The 17,848-nt window shown below is 34.3% G+C and overlaps 1 protein-coding gene across 3 annotated transcripts in view; it reads right to left on the bottom strand.

The window, feature by feature from the left end:
* LOC145297272 (microtubule-associated protein RP/EB family member 1-like) overlaps positions 1-17,848 on the bottom strand; it is a 102,001-nt gene that overhangs the window by 35,008 nt on the left and 49,145 nt on the right. For all 3 annotated transcript variants that reach the window (XM_080143332.1, XM_080143330.1, XM_080143331.1), the window contains exon 3: positions 14,276-14,314. In XM_080143332.1, coding sequence (XP_079999458.1) covers positions 14,276-14,314 — 39 coding nt within the window. The remainder of the gene's footprint in view (positions 1-14,275; positions 14,315-17,848) is intronic.

The following is a 17,848-nucleotide window of genomic DNA, read 5'->3' as shown; positions in this document are numbered from 1 at the left end:
TGATGTATGTTACTAAAAATAACTGGCAGAAATGTTATTTCTAAATCTTTGCTTTGAAGTGATAATATTTACCTCCAAGACACCCGCTTGTCTGTTTTGCATGATAAACATTAAAAATCTTTATACTGCTAAATCCTCCCCAAACTCCTGTATATCTATATTGTATATTAATGCTTTATTCTTGTAAGTATATCATATCTCCTGTTCCAACTAGACAAAAAAAAAAAAATGCTCCTCTCCCCAAGTTTATATAAAATCACATACTTTGCATGTACCTTGGGAGGGGGGTTTAGTTTCTGGTCCTAAACTTTAGTAGGCTGACCCTTTAAAAATCGATAAATACTAAATATCTATAGATTTCTATTGCTAAGGCATGCATTAGCTTAACCTATATTTATACTCTATAGAATATCTATAAAATAGATACCTATTAGCCACAGTTTGTGACCAGATTATAAATGATCTATATTAACTCATAACTATATCTTTCTTTCCCTTAGAGGAGATAAAGTACTGGTGATTATCGTTACATGAAAGCTAACACTTCAAGCACATTTCGAAACGCACCCTAACCCTTATACTATAATTTCCAATTAGTCACTAATCCACAAACCATATTTGATCTTTTCTTAACCCTAGTAGATATTAACCTTAAATCTACATCCCATACTCATAGATACCTCCTTTCAAAACATAACCACATCTTCCAATTTTAATTCTATTCTGAGGAGTGTAACTTCAAAGCAGATACTAATTCTTTGATACTAACTATTAATCCAAACTATCACTTTGGGGGCATAGAAATACCTGGCTGGAAACCAGGCATGGGGAAAACCCTTTTGGTGCTGATGGACTCTTAGATCTGGTCAGGTAATCCATCTAGAAGGAAAACTGATTTGTAAAACCTGCACCACTGACCTCATACGTCTTGGCACCAAAAAGGGGAAGGAGGCCTCCTCAGACTTGACGACAACCTCTGTAGAGATGGTGACTTGACCAAATCACCGGTTTGCAAACCTAAACTGCTCAAGAAGTAGATAGGCTCTGCCCATCGCCCAGCTTCTATACTCCTTTGCCTATTAGCCAGGAGCAAAAGTGCGGCTGCAGGGACTCATTAGAGATGTCCAGCGCTTAGCCTTGTTTTCTGACTAGGGCAATGCATGCCATCCTCTATATTTGCCTGATTCTTTTCCCCTATACCTGGGCATCTTGGGGATGCTTGTTAACCATATATGCTAACATGATCGGACTGCTGTTGGACAGGTTTGAAAGTACCGGTTTGCTGGTTGCTGTTTCCAACTGACAGTACAGGAACCCTAACTCTTTGGTAGTGCTTAGAGAAGCTGCTCTATCATAAGTTGTATCATATCGGGATGTTTGTAGTGCCATGTCGTGCATGGAAAGGGGCCCTGCATCCATCTCTGGTAGGCATTCCCGAGGCCATACCACTGTAGATGAGGAGCCGGCTGATGATCTACTTGTGTTGCATGGTGGTGGCTATGTACGTCTGTTTTGCCTAGCACCTCATCCTAGATCTGAAACAAAATAAAATAACAGCTCAATCCAAAAGAAAAAACGTTCAAACCAGAATTCCCCTCCCTCTTTGAGGCTTGCATTTACAAATATCCATGGACTTAGAGCTAACTTAGATGTCTAATCATTTCTCTTAGCAAACTCCTCGGATATCTTAGCACTAAGCGAAACTAACTTGCACTCCTCCATCCCATCTAACCACTTTATGTCTGATTATCTTCCAATTTGTCGGAAAACTCTGACAGACACATGCACGGACTTGGAGTCTATATTCGTAACACCCTCCCCATGTCTAGGGAATCTAAACTAGAATCAGGTGACAAGGCCTTCATATGCTTTAAACAAACTTTACAACATAACGTTAGCTACCTGTATTTTCTTTATTGCTCTCCATCAAACCAGGACTGTACTATAATCAATCATGTCTTAGCCGGCATAGTTCTAACACTTCCCTGACACTAACGCCCAAATACATGTATTTGGTGACTTTAATGCCCACCACAGAAATTGGCTTGGCTTCTTTAACTACACTGACAGCTGGTAGTGTCATCCATAACTTTTCTATATCCCATTCCTTGACCCAGACAGTAACATTCCCGACCTATCTCCCAGATCGTTAGGACCAGCAAGCCTTACTTCTGGATCCATTTCTGACAACAGTTCCTGAGGATTGTGTAACAAATGCTCATTGCCTACTTGAGAATGGATCATGCTGTGATAATGATAGACATTGCTTTAAACTCCTGACCCCAAGTTAAAGAGCCATTGCTCAAAACGCCAAAATAAAGCCAACTAGGATGCCATTAGAGATCACATCAAAGATGTCCCATGGGCAAATATCTTTTCTCTTCCTGCAGAACAGTGCGTAAATGAGACTATTTGAATGGTTCAAAGCAGCAATTGAAGCATATGTTCCTACACAGAAGTTCTATAGCAAACCCCACTCTCCCCAATGTTTTACTTCTACTTGTGCAGCTGCAATTGCTCAGAAGCAACATGCATACCATAGATTTATCCAGCATAAGTTCTGTACAAACAGACAAAAATTTATAGAAGCTAGAAGTAATTGTAAGAAAGTAGCGGCAGTTAAGAGTGAATATACTGAAACCACAAGGAAACGCATTGAAGTGCAGAAATTAGGAACTCGTGATCTCTGGAAAATCTATAATAGTGTAGTAAATAATGGGCAATCAACAATACCCCACTATCCAACAATCATGAAGTTGTTTGCACAGCAACTGAGAAAGCCAACATGCTTGCCCATCAGTTTGCCTCAAACTCTACCTTGGACCCAGCAAACTATTTCCTCCTTGATTTTCCTCGGCGGACAGAAACCACACAAGATCTGAAAATCAAGTACATGATATCATAAAAAACCTAGACACCTCAAAAGCATGTGAACCTAATCTCATCCCGGCTGTGCTATTAAAAAAATGTCCCGCTGAGGTTGCTCCAGTTCTCTCTAAGCTCTTTAACAAATGCCTTAATGAATCTTGCTTTCCTAACTGCTGGAAAACTGCTTCTGTGGTACAAGTTTACAAAAACTCTGGTGAAAGAACTGACCCATTAAATTCTCACCCAATTAGCCTCCTCCCTCTTTTCGCCAAAAAAATTTGAGTCCATAATTAATCAAGCTCTAGTCCACCACCTTACACCTGCCAAACTTCTGCCTGACGCTCAATATGGATTTAGAAAAACCCATTCTACTTCAGATATTCTAACTGTAATCTACGAACATTTCTACTAAGCACTGGATAAGGCAGAGGAAGGGAGGGCAGTAGCCCTAGATATATCCAAGGCTTTTGACAGGGTATGGTACAATAGTCTTCTCATGAAAATAAAATCCTATGGTACTACTGGACGAATACTTAACATAATTAAATCCTTAAATGAGAGAAGAATCCAGGTTGTCCTCGATGGGCATACATCTAAACAACCTATATTTATAAAAGCAAAATTGTATGTGCGTGTGCATACATTTCCCTACATAACTACTCAGTAAATTTTCAGTCTACAGACTCAAGATTTGATATAAGGGGTATTGAGATTTGGGAAAATCTTTTAAATCCATTTTCGGACAGAAATTTGGCGGTCAAAGTTCAATGATTTGACCTTTGAAAACTCCTACCAAACTCCTCCGCCAATTTGGGGTCTGAACACTTTGTTACTTGGATCAAACTTTAAAAAAAATTTTTTTTTTTATTTGATTTGAACCCAAAACAAATGTTGAAAGGTCAAAATTAGGGTCAAATTTTTTAAAATTTGACCTCTGTGGTCTACCAAATTACTTAGCCAATTTTTGGATTAAACATTTGAAATTTTACATAAAGTATATCCAGACATAGGGTAATCATTTTAATAGGTTTTTAACTGGAAATTTGGCTGCTAAGGGGTCAAAATTCAAAAGATTTTACATTTGCGGTGTCTAGCAAACTATTCAGCCAATTTTGGGTCCAAACATTTGAAATTTTACATAAAGGGTATTTAGACATGCAACAAGTTTTTTTTTTAATCAGTTTTGGGACGAAAATTTGGGTACCAAAAGGTCAAAGTTGACCTTTGCAACTCTACCAAACTCCTCTGCCAATGTTGGGTCTAAACACTTGAAATTTTAGATGTAGGTTACCTGAATAGGAGTCAAACTTTGTAATAAATATATACATATGCACATAAAGTTTTGAACAGTACATAGGGCCTGAGCAAAGCCGGGCTAAACTGCTAGTATTATATAAATGCGGGTGTACCTCAGGTATTGATCCTTGGTCCTTTGTTATTTCTCATATTCATAAATGACTTACCTGATAAAATTGTCTCTGAGATGGGTATATTTGCCGATGACACAACACTATAGCAGGCATGTGGGGAAAACTAATGAGCACATATCTAAGATAATGGCAGAAACCCTAAAAGAACACTATCAGTCTGTAGTGGAATGAAGTGTAAAAAAAAAAAAAAAAGTGGTAACATTTAACGCTGCCACGACAAAGCTCGTTTCCTGTAATCATTACATGAAACCTTACCAACTACTAATAGCTAAAAATACATTACCTGAAAGTACTTCCTTCAAACTCGGCGGCATAACGTTCACTGGGAACATGAGTTGGAATAGATACGTTGAGATCATTGCCAAGGGACTGCTGTAAAGAATGTAGGCTCTCTCTACCGTGCTAGAAAGTTACTTACGCTTGAAAGTATCCTGTATCTGTGCCATCATTCGCCCATGTATGGAGCATCACTGTCACATCTGCTACTAGTCTCTCGCTCCTGGACAGGGTTCAAAAGAGAGTTGTCAACCTGATAGGTCCTGAACTTTTATAATGAATGTTGCATCCCTCTGCCCGTTTTACAAGTATTTTAATGGTGGACACTAACAAACTACAAACCTTTGTACCTCGTCTACGAAAATACCCCCGACTAACCCAACAAGCAGCAAAGGCCCACCCCTACACAGCAGAAATGCTTAGATGTAAAAAACCTTCTACTCTAATAATTTCTTCCCCAGAACGGCTAGACTTTGAAATTCTCTTCCGGGTTCTTGCTTCCCCAACTGTACCAACATGCAGAAGTTCAAGTGTAATGTGAACAGACCTTGCTGCTAAACTTTCTACATAGTACCCCTGTAACTTAGGTCCCTGATAGTAGCCCAGTACATCAAAGTGGCAATGTGCCTTGTTTTGGGAGAGAGGAAAAAAAAACAAAAAAAAACAGGTAAAAAGTACATCAAAGTGGCAATGTGCCTTGTTTTGGGAGAGAGGAAAAAAAACAAAAAAAAAACAGGTAAAACCAAACAGGAAAACCATGTAAAAAAATAAATTGATTGGACTTAAGGAGTTGAATAAAAAAAAAAAAAAAAAAATTCCGACTCCTAGTACTTTTACAAATCCGACTCCAACTAAAACCTCAGACTCCGGAACCCTGTTTATAACAGTTAAATTTTTGTTTTATGTAAAAAAAACACTGCTGATGTTTGATTAAAAAAAACAAAACAAACAACAGCTCAAACATATAAAGGTTGTAATTTTGTTATAAAAGTTCAGATAAAGACAGTTTGAATAAAACTTTAGTAAATTTTTACTTTGTTTCCACCATAACATTTTTCTTTAAAATGACGACCTTTATGTTTTGGGGTATGCTGAAAATGAACATCACATTTAAATTTTCAGCAAATAATTTTCCGGATATTAACCAATGTAATTTATGTTAAAAGTAGTGGTCATTGTTGCACACGCAAGCGCATGCCAAAAATATGCAAATGGATTTGTAAACAAAGTGCGACTACATGGACTCACAATTATGAAAATCTTGAAACTACTGGAAAATCTAAAATTTGCAAAAATGTTAATACTGAAAATTTAAAACTTGTAAAATTTGATATACAGGGTATGGAGATTTGGGAAAATCTTTAATCAGTTTTCGGCCAGTAATTTGGCTGTCAAGGGGTCAAAGTTCAACGATTTGACCTTTGAAAACTCTACAAAACTCTGCCAATTTTGGGTCTAAACACTTGAAATTTTAAATGTAGGTTACTTGGACATGGATCAAACTTTAATTTGATTTGAGCCCCCCCCCAAAATAAATGTTAAGGGAGTCAAAATTGGGGTCAAAGTTAAAAAAATTTGACCTCTGCAATCTACCAAATTACCCAATTTCTGGTCTAAACATTTGAAATTTTTACATAAAGTGTATTCAGACATGTGGCAAGCATTTTAATCAGTTTTGGGGCGAAAATTTAGCTGCCAAGAGGTTAAAGTTGAAAGAGTTGACCTTTGCAGATTCTACCAAATTCCTTCGCCAATTTTGGATTTAAACACTGGAAATTTTAGATGTAGATAACTTGGAATTGGGTAAAACATTTTGATTTGAGACCAAAATAATGTCAAAGAGTTAAAAGTGGGGTTAAAGTTAAAAAAAAATTTTTTACCTCTGTGATCTCAATGAAATTACTCAGACAATTTTTGGTTTAAAATTTTGAAATCTTACATAAAGTGTATTCACACGTAGAGCAAGTTATGAACAGTACATAGGGCCCGAGCAAAGCCGGGCTGAACTGCTAGTAAATATAAGAACTAAGATGAGAATAAAAATCAGTGTCATTGAAATTATCAATCCTCACTTGAAACAACTTTTGTTATATCTAAAGCATTAAGACAAAAGCAAATTAAAACTTGCCTTTGTGGCAATAAGAAATGAAATATTCATAAAGTGTTCACCAATGGAATGCCACTTCCTACAACAGAAAGTGAATACTTTGAATGGCTCGGTGACCAGTCTATTATATTTATTGGTTAGTGAAAGAAAAGCTTCAGCTGTAAATAAAAACCTTGGTTACAAAACATGATACAAATTCAGGCGGATAAGGACAATTCTTGTAGAACATTGCTTAAGTTAATACCTTTACAATAATAAAATGTAGGCCATGGAAGATTTAGATTGTTCAAAACGTCCAGAAAAGTGGTAAAAAAAAAAAAAAAAAAATAAAAAAAATTCAGCAGATTAATTGAAAAAAAGAGGGAGGAATTTTGTCATTTCTGAATTTACAATTACAACATATTTCCTCAAAACCTCTGACCTTGATGGGGGGGGGGAGACTAAAACTTGCTATGGTTTCAAATGATCTGAAATAACAGCAAGGCGAGACTTGATTTAAAATATTTTATTCAGTAATAAATATATTTTTTACATTTAACGTTACGAGTTCGTTTTTTTTTACTGTGCTACTTTAACTTTTTTTTAAATATGCCACTTTATCTTTTCTTGTATTTACTTTTGAGTAAGCCTTACATAACAAAAAGTATGTTTCGAAATAAATGTTACAAAAGTCAAGAATGACTTTATTAAATATATCACCAAAGTCACCATTCGCAAATACACTGAGTAACACAGAGTCAAAACATATTTTACGTCTTGTTCTGTTTTGCTTTTGTTTTACGGCATATCAATCCTTTTTCGTGTTATTTAGTGCCGAATCGAGTAATTTTGTAACATTTATACAACTTCACGTTGATTACATAGTTATTATTTATGTTTTGTCCGTTTTGTTTTGCTTCTTTTACAGGCATTCATCATCTAATGCCCACCGACAGGGCATACATATTTAAATACTATAAAAAATGGACACAAAATTTTTTTTTAATATGAAATAAAACACTTGGTTTCATTACTTACGATTTAATTTATTTAAAGAAATATTTCCTATTTAAAGATTTTCAGTATATTTTATTTAACTGAAGAAATATTTATTGTTCATACACATATTTTCCATTATTTTTATTACATTGTTAGGTAAAGTTTCAGAATAGTTAACCCCCTCCCCATATTAAGAATGGCTTTCGGCATGATTCTTACAATAGCGGTATCAAAGTTTTTTTTTTTTTATTATTTTAAAACAAATAAAAATAAGATACAAGACCATTAAATTTTTTTTTCATTAAATCGCTATTTAGGAGAAGGTTCAAAATAGTTAACCCTTCTCCCCATAACCGTTTTTTTTATGCAGTAAAATACCGTTTCAATAATTATGGTTTAAATAAATATTTATTCCTTATTTAAAGATTTACAGTATAATTTATTTAACTGAAGAAACATTTATTGTTCATACATATATTTTTCCCTTATTTTTTTTTTTTACATTGTTAGGTAAAGTTTCAGAATAGTTAACCCCCTCCCCATATTAAGAATGGCTTCCAGCATGATTCTTACAATAGTGTTATCAAAGTTTATAGATTTTTCTTATTTAACAAAAATTATAAGATACAAAAACATTTTAAACATTTTTTTCATTAAATGGTTATTTAGGTGAAGGTTTAGAATAGTTAAACCCTCTCCCCTTATTAAGAAGGCCATTTTTATTATTTCAGCATGATGCTTACATTTTTCTTTATAAAAAAAAAAAAAAAGATACAAGAAAATGTTAAGCTTTTTTTTTTTTGCTTAAAATTTTAGATCAAAGTTCGGAATAACTTACTTTATAGCCAATTAGCCAGCTGTATTAAAATGTTTTAGCATTTAATACCTAATAAGGTTTTCGCTTCAATTGTCACAAGCAGACGATATCGATTCAAAGGAGGTAGTTCGTCAATTATTTTAGCCGAATTTTATGGTAAAGTGTAGTGGACTGGTGGATATATTATACATATCCCCCAGTTTGTATTTATTTGCTTCCCCACTGAGCAAATTAGGCACAAGGCCGTTTTTTTAATGTGGAGAGAGAGGGGGGGGGGGGGAATGGGGACCAGCTCCCGATGGGTGGGAAATGGGAGTTTGATAGGAACTGTTGGTATGAAGGGTTGCCCCTACATTGACCAAGGTAGATATGTGGGGTTACCCCCACATATGGTCTTTGCTTGCAGTATCTTTCGGAACAGATACTACACTTTGATCTTGTCGCCCGGGCCGCAAAGGGCGGGGGCCAGTGTATATACATATCCCCCAGTTATTCATTTGATAAAAACAATATTTAATGAGCATGGTTCTTCTTGCCAGGCAATGGGTTTGCCTAAACCAACAGGTGATCCTCCAATAGATAATGACTCGAAATACAAACGGGCCTAATGTTGAATTGTTAAACAATGAACAATTAGGTCTTTAATACTATAATCAAGGCTGTCATGGCAACTGAAAAAGAAGCCCCACACAACAATTGCTTCTATTTAGATGCCCCAGCCGGATCAGGAAAAACCTTTTTATTCAACATGTTGTATGATTACTTCATCTCCAGCAGTACTGTAACTGCCACTGCGGCATTGCTACTAACTTCAGGGAAAACACTCTACAGTATATTCAAACTACCTGTACCTCTGACAGAAACCGGTGTCTGTAACGTTTCTCCTGTATCAGAGCATGCTTCTTTTTTGAGAAAGGTAAAGGTATTCATCATAGACAAAGCCTCTATGATACCTAATCATGCACTGCTTGCTATAGATAGATGTTTACAAGATATAATGGGTAACGATAAAATATTTGGTGGAAAATTTCTCATACTTGGAGGTGACTTCAGGCAAATTTTGCCGGTAGTGCCACATGGATCACCTACATCTATTATAGACACCTGTCTTAAAAGATGCCCATTGTGGCATCATTTCAGTCAATTACAACTAACACAAAACGTCAGAACCAACATAAATGAACAGGAGTTTTCTAGATGGCTCCTTCATCTTGGTAATGGTACACTAACGAGCAGTCTTAATGACGTTCCTGTAGATGCCATAGATGTTCCTGATGATTCGGTATGTAATGGTTCTCTAATCTCAGAAATATTTGATTGCAGCCCTCAAGAAATGGAAAATAGAATCATCATGACTCCAAAAAATACAGAATGTTTAACAGTAAATGTAGAAATTCTAAATAATCTTCCCGGAGGTATAAATACATATTTAAGTACAGATGATGATGCTGAACTTCAAAATTATCCTATCGAGTTCATAAATTCATTAACTCCATCTGGAATGTCACCTCACCGAATTAATGTGAAAATAGGGGCAATAGTAATGCAACTGCGAAATTTATCCATAAATCAAGGACTTTGTAATGGAACTAGGATGAAAATAAAAGAATATCATCAAAACAGTATCATTGCTATTTTAATTAATGGATCTAATAGAGGTTCCACAGTTATCATTCCAAGAATTAAGTTAAAGCCAAGTGATACAAATGTTCCGTTTGCATTTCATCGGATACAGTTTCCAATACGATTAGCATATTCACTGACCATCAATAAAGCACAAGGCCAAACTTTGGATAAGGTTGGTATATATCTTCAACAACCTGTATTTTCTCATGGTCAACTGTATGTGGCATGTTCAAGAGCTCGATCTAAGCAGTGTGAAATTTAAGGTAATGCAACTGCATAGAAATGATAATCAGGGCAGAAAGCGTGGTGTAACATATACTAAGAATATTGTTTACCGTGAACTGTTATGAAAACAATCAGGAACAGCTATGGAATCTAAAAATTAACTTGGATGTAAATATGATTTTGGAAAAATTTTTTTTTTTAAATTGCTTTCCTTATATTTAAAATTCATAATTTGATGAAAAATTAGTGTACAGTTTGTTAAACTTTACTTAATTATATAACATTGACATAAATTTGATAGGTACAACCTACCTTACATCATTTTGATTATCGTAAAATCAAAATTTAACTGTACTTCGTAAGATTTACAGAAACACTTCATTTTATATGCATGTAATACACAAGAATCTTGATATTATAACAGATTACAATGTTTTTATGGAAAAAACTTTTGTACAGAAAATTCAAAGTGTTCTATTTATATTATCAGGAAGTTGTGATGCATTAATTGAAATCTATATCAATAATTCGACTTAAAAAATATTTGTGAATTTCCAAATCTTCATTGAATAAAATTCAAAATAAATAGAAAAGTCTATTGCATATGTAAAAGTTGACGGTTGCTTATTTAACTTCATTAAAAGCTATCAAAGTCAACCAAGAGCTGCTCAATATTCTGGCTTAATGGATCATTTAGCAAGGAATGAAGATGGCGATTCTGGTGTACCAGTTATTCTACCATCTTCATTTACAGGAAGTCCTAGGAATCTTCAACAACTGTATCAAGATGCAATGGCAGTTTTCTGTAAATATGGAAAGCCAGACCTATTCCTTACTTATACATGGAATCCAAGATGTCCTGAAATATTAAACAACTTGGGGTCATCAGAACTTGCACAAAATCGATGTCAACAATGTCAGTTTTTTTAAAATTCAGTGTGACTCCCCAGAACCTGCTGACTGACCACTATTCTCACTCCAAGCAGCTGATCGACGTCCCTGTCACCGCCTCAATCATCACCAGCACTTCCTGACAATATCAACAGCATCAGTTACGATCGCATTGACCTTCAATAAAAGTTTAAACTAAAGTTCTTTGTTCTACTTGCTTCCATACGTTCATTTTTGTAATATAACAATAAGGAATTTCTTACTGATGTGTTTTAAAAGATTTTAACTACCGTGGAATTTCCACGGGTCCTGCTAGTATATCTTAATTCAACATCCAATTTGCTCGCTGACTTCTCTTCTCAGCCTAGCAAGCATCATACATGCAAGACACTGGCCTCGGTTCTTTTCAGTTGGATAATTATATTTGTGATTGAGAAAAATTGATACAAGGGGCATTCTAAAAGTAATGCTTTTTAATTTTATTAATATAGAGCAGAGAGAATTGCAATTTGCATTGTTAAGATGATTGAACTGAAGCATACATGAACTGAAAGTTTCATCTGTTGCAAATGTTGACAGTGTGAGACTAAAAAAAAAAAAAAAAGCAACCCGTCATGGACGTGCATCAAAAACAGGAGTCATTGAATTCCAAGCAAAAGTGCATCGAGAATGGTGGTGACCATGTAGTAGAAAAATAAATCTGGAGCACAAAAGGTCACTTGTTTTAATGGTACCACTTCCATCTTAGTTCATTTTTTTTTTATTAAAAAATAAGGCTTTACTTTTGGAACGACCTTCATATATTAGTTGGCCATTTACTGCAGTTTGCAAGTCTGTTAATTGGACCTTTTGTGTGTTGTGAGTAGCATAGATATTCAGGTGGCTGAGTATTCTCCTCACATATTAGTTACTCTAGTTACAAACCCAAATTTCAGATGTCCTACTGAAGAGCCCAAAGGAGGGATGGCTTTAATATTTTGTCTGTTGAGATGTCATGTCTGATTGTGGAAACAATTTATGAACGAAAATGTTGAAAGTTTACCTTTGAAACCATAGCAATGAATTGGAAGCCTTCAAATCTATTTCTAACTTTTACATTCAAATGCCCTGGTTGTGTAAAAGGGCTTTTTTGTTTATAAAATGGCATTTATGGACACTAATATTTATTACTGACCATTTCCTTTTACTTGTTGAAAACATCTATAGTCCTCACCCATCCACACTCGGCAAGACTCCCAAGATCATAAAAGGTTGGAGAAACTTTGATATAAGGATCAAATATCTATAGTATAAAGAAATGCTTTGTGCAAGTACCAAGTTAACTAAAAAGTAGATCAACATTTCTAACGCATTGTAAAAAATTCAGAATGCAGGACAAGCCCATGTTCAATGATACAAGTTATTTACCATAACATTCCAAGTTGAAAATGGGGCGAGGAGAATTATATAAAAAAAAAAAAAAAATTGTTTCAGGTTATTTTAGCAGGAGGTAGTCTAAAGCAAGAGTGAAAATGCTTGATTTATAATTACAATGAAATTTTTGGAAATGTACTGATAAAGGATTTAATGGCTCACCTAAGAAACTAAATGTTTCATATGTACTAGGTAGTTTATCACAATCTGGGTAAGGTTTTTTTTTTTTTTTTTTTTTTTTTTTTTTAAAGTTAAGAGAAGCGGTCCAAAACTAATTTTAGGTTAATTTTCATTATAGCCCATAAATCAAATATTTCGAAAAATTTATATTTAATTTCAGTATTTGATTGTGGTGCAAATTCAACTACTGTTGGGTTTGAGAGGTAGATACCATGAGTAAAAAAAAGCATTAGAATATTGTAAGAGAGTGACGTGCATTATAATTTGTGGAGGATTAAAAAATTCAGATCTTAGCTGCAAATCAATGCTTTTGAATATTTTGAAGACCAAGATGTCAGAATTATGGTGATGTGGAAGCAATGACTAGTAGAAAAGTTCCTAGCATAAAGTGTTTGAAAAGAGGAAAATATCTACTGACCATAAAAACACTTTGGATCAGCAGATTTCAAGTGGGTTAAAAAAAACATTTTAAAGATTAAAGCAATAAATAGTCTTCAAAATACAACCATTTTGTTCAGAAATGAATAAACTTCGATATCAATTAATAAATAATCTGATATATTTGAAGAGTAATAAAAATGTTAACCCTGCTAACAGGCGATTTTTGCAACCTTTCTAAAGAATGTGAGTATCACCCCTCTAGAGAGAATAAAAACATTAGCATTATCGGAGAAAAAAAAAAAGCTAACCAAAAACGCTAGTATGGTTTGGAAAGTGGTTATTTTTATAAGTGAACTTATCTTGTACAAACATTCTATAACTATTTCCCCTTTCTGCCAAGATTTCTACAACCGTACCAAAAATATTTTCAATGAATTCATTTTAATCATATTTTAATTTTTTGTACATAATTTCATTACTACTCAACTAACTTGTATAAATGTTTATTTTTAATGGATACATGTTATTGCTAAGGTATTGTAACATATGTAGTTATTGCACATTAATTAGAAATCTTTGAAGATATTCAGATATCTTGTGCAAAGATACATAAATTTTATTGTTTAATTTTGTGTTTTAAAAATAACATTTTTACTGCAAAAATAGTATTAAAAATATTTACAAAACACATGGTCTCAAAACGTAAAACATATCCATCATTTGGGACACAAAAATAGTAACTTTAGTAACTTTATTAAAAATAGTTACAATTACTGTCGACCTTGAAAAATACACAAAAAGCAACAGAATTGCTTAGAGAGAAAGTATACATTTAAATTTTGTCTATATTTAAATTTTATCAATAAAAATTAAAAAACAAAAAAAACGAGATTGTAAGTGGAAAGTTAAATTTCACTAACTTTTTACCTAGTTTTGCACTGTAACTTAAAAAAAAAAAAAAAAAAAAAAAAATTCCTCCCTATTTTTATCAGAGATAACATTACCCATCTCATATACAATTTGAAATGAGTCAAAATTAGTTATGAAAGGCCAAGTGGTATAAAAATAAAAATTGATACCTACCTTGAAAAAGAATATCCATAAATTGAGAATAAGCAGCACCTAAAAAGGAAAACAAAACTATAAGCTATGAAGGAAAAATTTTATATAGTGTGTGTGTGTGTGTGTGTGTGTGTGTGTGTGTGTGTGTGTGTGTGACCACGTCCATATGTGCGGAACGGTCTCCACCGAACTGTAGATTTTTGGTCTGCAAACTTGATGTAGAGGAGATTTAGACCTGGGCACAAATTTGATTTGGTGTTTAGCTGGTAAAAATAGCTGCTAGGGTCAAAATTGAAAAACTTTCGAACTTGGTGGGCATCAGTGTTTTTTTTTATGCAGGCGCAAATATTTATAGGTTAAAGATATTTTTAAAACTTTATAAACGTATGGATGTGGTTCAGAAGGTAAACAAATAAGGCTGGAGAGCAATGTTTTGGTCTCAATTTTAAGTAATGGAATCCAAATGTTTATTTTAACTATTGAAATCATTACTATAAATTGGGTACAATATAATCAATAGAAAATTGACTAATACAAAATCTGCACAAATTAAAATATATTTAAGTGTATTTTATGACGAGGTAACACCCGGTGACCTACTAGTATGTGTATATTTACATACAAAAATACACGAGTAGTTATTCAAACTTTGGAGACATTTTTACAAGATAGAAACATTGATGATAAATTGAACAAATGCTTCTATCTTTGAAAGAGGAAAATTTATAACAAAATCGAAAAGTTTCAATAATGAGATTATTATTTGATAAAATAAAAAAACAGAAGTTCAGACATGTAACTTAAATGCTTCTTTATTAAAGGGCTTCTACAAAAGTAGTTAAAACTCAACCTATATTCGAATAGGTGTCTAAAAAGTCTATGAATGCATTAAAAATGCTTCATTACAATTTTATGCAAAATACAAATGCCCCTTTCTCTGGATTCTTTCATACAATATGCCCCAAACAAGTTTTTATATATAACTAGCTGGTGGAAGCCTGCCCCCTCCCCCTCACAAAAAAGTAACTACCGTTGTTGTTGGTGGCCACTGCTATCCCTGAACAATTGCGGACACTAGTGGCCATGGCCGAAATGAAATAATCTGGTTTTCACTGGCGATTAGTACAGGTTTGGGGTGACAACATGCAGGTATTGTTTGAATTGGAAAAAAAAAAAAAAAAGCAATTAAGGGAATGCATAAATCAGTATGAATGAAAATTACGAAAAATTGGTCCATTAGAATAATAATGGAAAGTAAAAACAAGTTTTAGAGACTATTTAAAGGGATTGAAATCCGTGGTAGCAGTCCTAGCTGTTTCCGTTCTTCAAGTCTTCCTCTTTTCAACTCTTCCACAAATATTCTTAAAGTAAATTCCAGTTTTGTCTTAAATGTGTAAAACAAATTACACTTTTTTTTTTATCACTTCATTTCTTTGAGTATTGTCATGTTAAGAACGGCGTTTGGAATGGACATCACAAACTCCCCATGTTAAGAACTGCTTTCAAAATAGATACCACCAACCTCCCATGTAAAGAACAGCTTTCGAAGTAGACAACCACCTTGAGGGGGGGGGGATAATTCCTTTAAATATAACAGTGATACTCCTTGTCAACATACCCATCCGCAGATGAAAAAAAAAAAAAAAAAAAAAAAAAAACCATTGTCATTTTATTTGTTCATTTATTTTTATTTTATTTATTTTTTCTTTTTCTCAAGTCAAACCAAATTGAATCCGAAAGGATTTTTCCATTATATCAAAAAAGGGTGTGTGTTAAATGTTCTGGACTTCTAATGTGGGGTATGACCAATGATTTCAATGATCGTTTTTATAACCACAAGTTATAACCAACCAACGAAAAGCTTCCAAAGTTACTACAAAAATTGTCGAATTTTGGATTCAATCAGTTCGTCATTGTCTACGTCACAAACCACATTTGATTCTTCATCGCCATCTTTGTTCAACATAATGTCTCAACACTTAAACGGTGCAGACCTTAACAAATGTAAATTTGAGTTCTGCACCATGCAAAAAAAGAAATGACTAAGTCCATCATGCCCCTCCTCATTAAGCCCCAAAATTTCAAGGCCTTAACATATTTAGATTCAGCACCATGCAAAACTGCTAAATAGACATACACAGAACATTTAGGACAAATATGGCAAAATAGTAAAAAAAAAAAAAAAAAAAAAAAAAAAAAAAAAAAAAAAAAAAAAAAAATGGAGTGTTTTTATTAGCCCTAAAAGAGCCCCCGGGGCACACCCAAGAGTTATCATAAAGTATAGGCAAACAAAATTATATAGAAATCAGTTACAACTTTTCATAAAGTTTTCTAAAAATCCAAGGCATCAATTTTTTTTTTAATAAGCACAAAAGTGACAATTTTAGCCATTTTAACCCAAAAAGAACCCCCAGGGGGGAAACTGATGTTTTCCCGGGAAATCTGTTCTGTTACTTTTTTTTTTTTTTTTTTTTTTACTCATATCATGTTTAATGTTTGTGCAAAATTTCAAAAAATTCCAAAGCATAGTTATTGAGAAAAGTGCAGACAGACGAACTGGCAAAGGCGAATTTACAGGTCCACCCTCCTTTTGTCGAGGAACAAATAAATGTGGGTAGGAGGTTCTGCATGTGACATGAACACTATCCCTACCATGAAGCATGGAGAAGGAAACCCGATTTGAAGCTGGTTTTCTTCACGCAGGGTTGGAACAACATTAGAAATAATAGGAAGGATGAATGGAGCCAAATACAAGGATATTTTGAAGAATAACTTGCAAAGGTCTGTGGAGAAGATGGGATTATCTGGTGATTGGCGGTTCCAACAAGACAATGATCCAAAACATACAGTGAAGGCAACTCAGAAATGATTTGAGGATAAGGGAATCCATGTTTTGCAATGGTGCTAACCTCACCAGATTTGAATTTGTGGCTAATTTTGAAGAGACAGATTAGAATAAGACGCCCCTGTATGGAGTATTGTTGTCATATTTGGGCTGGTGCATTTGCTACTAGTCCCTCGCTCCTAGACAAAGTCGAAAAGAGAGTCTCCAACCTGATAGGTCCTGAACTGTCATCTAAGCTTCAGCCTCTGTCCCACCAACAAAATGTTGCATCCCTCTGCCTGTTCTACAAGTATTTTAATGGTGAATGCTATGACAAACTGCAAGTAATTGTGGCCCCCACGACGTAAATACACTCGACAAACCCGACAAGCAGCTAAATCCCACCCTTACACAGAGATCCCTAGATGTAAGAGAGCTTTCTACTCCAGTAGTTTCTTCCAAGAAACGCTAGACTTTGGAATTTCATTCCGGCTCCCTGCTTCCCTAACTGTACTGACATGCAGAAGTTCAAGTGTAATGTGAACCAATATCTTGCTGCCCAACGCCCTACATAGTACCCCAGTAGCTTATGTCCCTAATAGTAGCCCCCTACACCAAAGTGACAATGTGCCTTGTTTGGAGTGAAAATCTAATAAAAATTTGGTAAATTGGATTACTTAAGTGGAATGGCTCATCAAGAATTTGTTTACGTTAGACTTGAAGATGACCATATTGTAGTCAGCTGGAAAGCAGAAGGGAGTTCCACAGGT

The sequence above is a fragment of the Euprymna scolopes genome, chromosome 2 (genome assembly GCF_053919585.1).
Source record: "Euprymna scolopes isolate OS-2025 chromosome 2, ASM5391958v1, whole genome shotgun sequence".
Taxonomy (NCBI): domain Eukaryota; kingdom Metazoa; phylum Mollusca; class Cephalopoda; order Sepiida; family Sepiolidae; genus Euprymna; species Euprymna scolopes.
The sequence above is the reverse complement of the archived record's forward strand: the minus strand, read 5'-3'. Positions and strand labels throughout refer to the sequence as shown.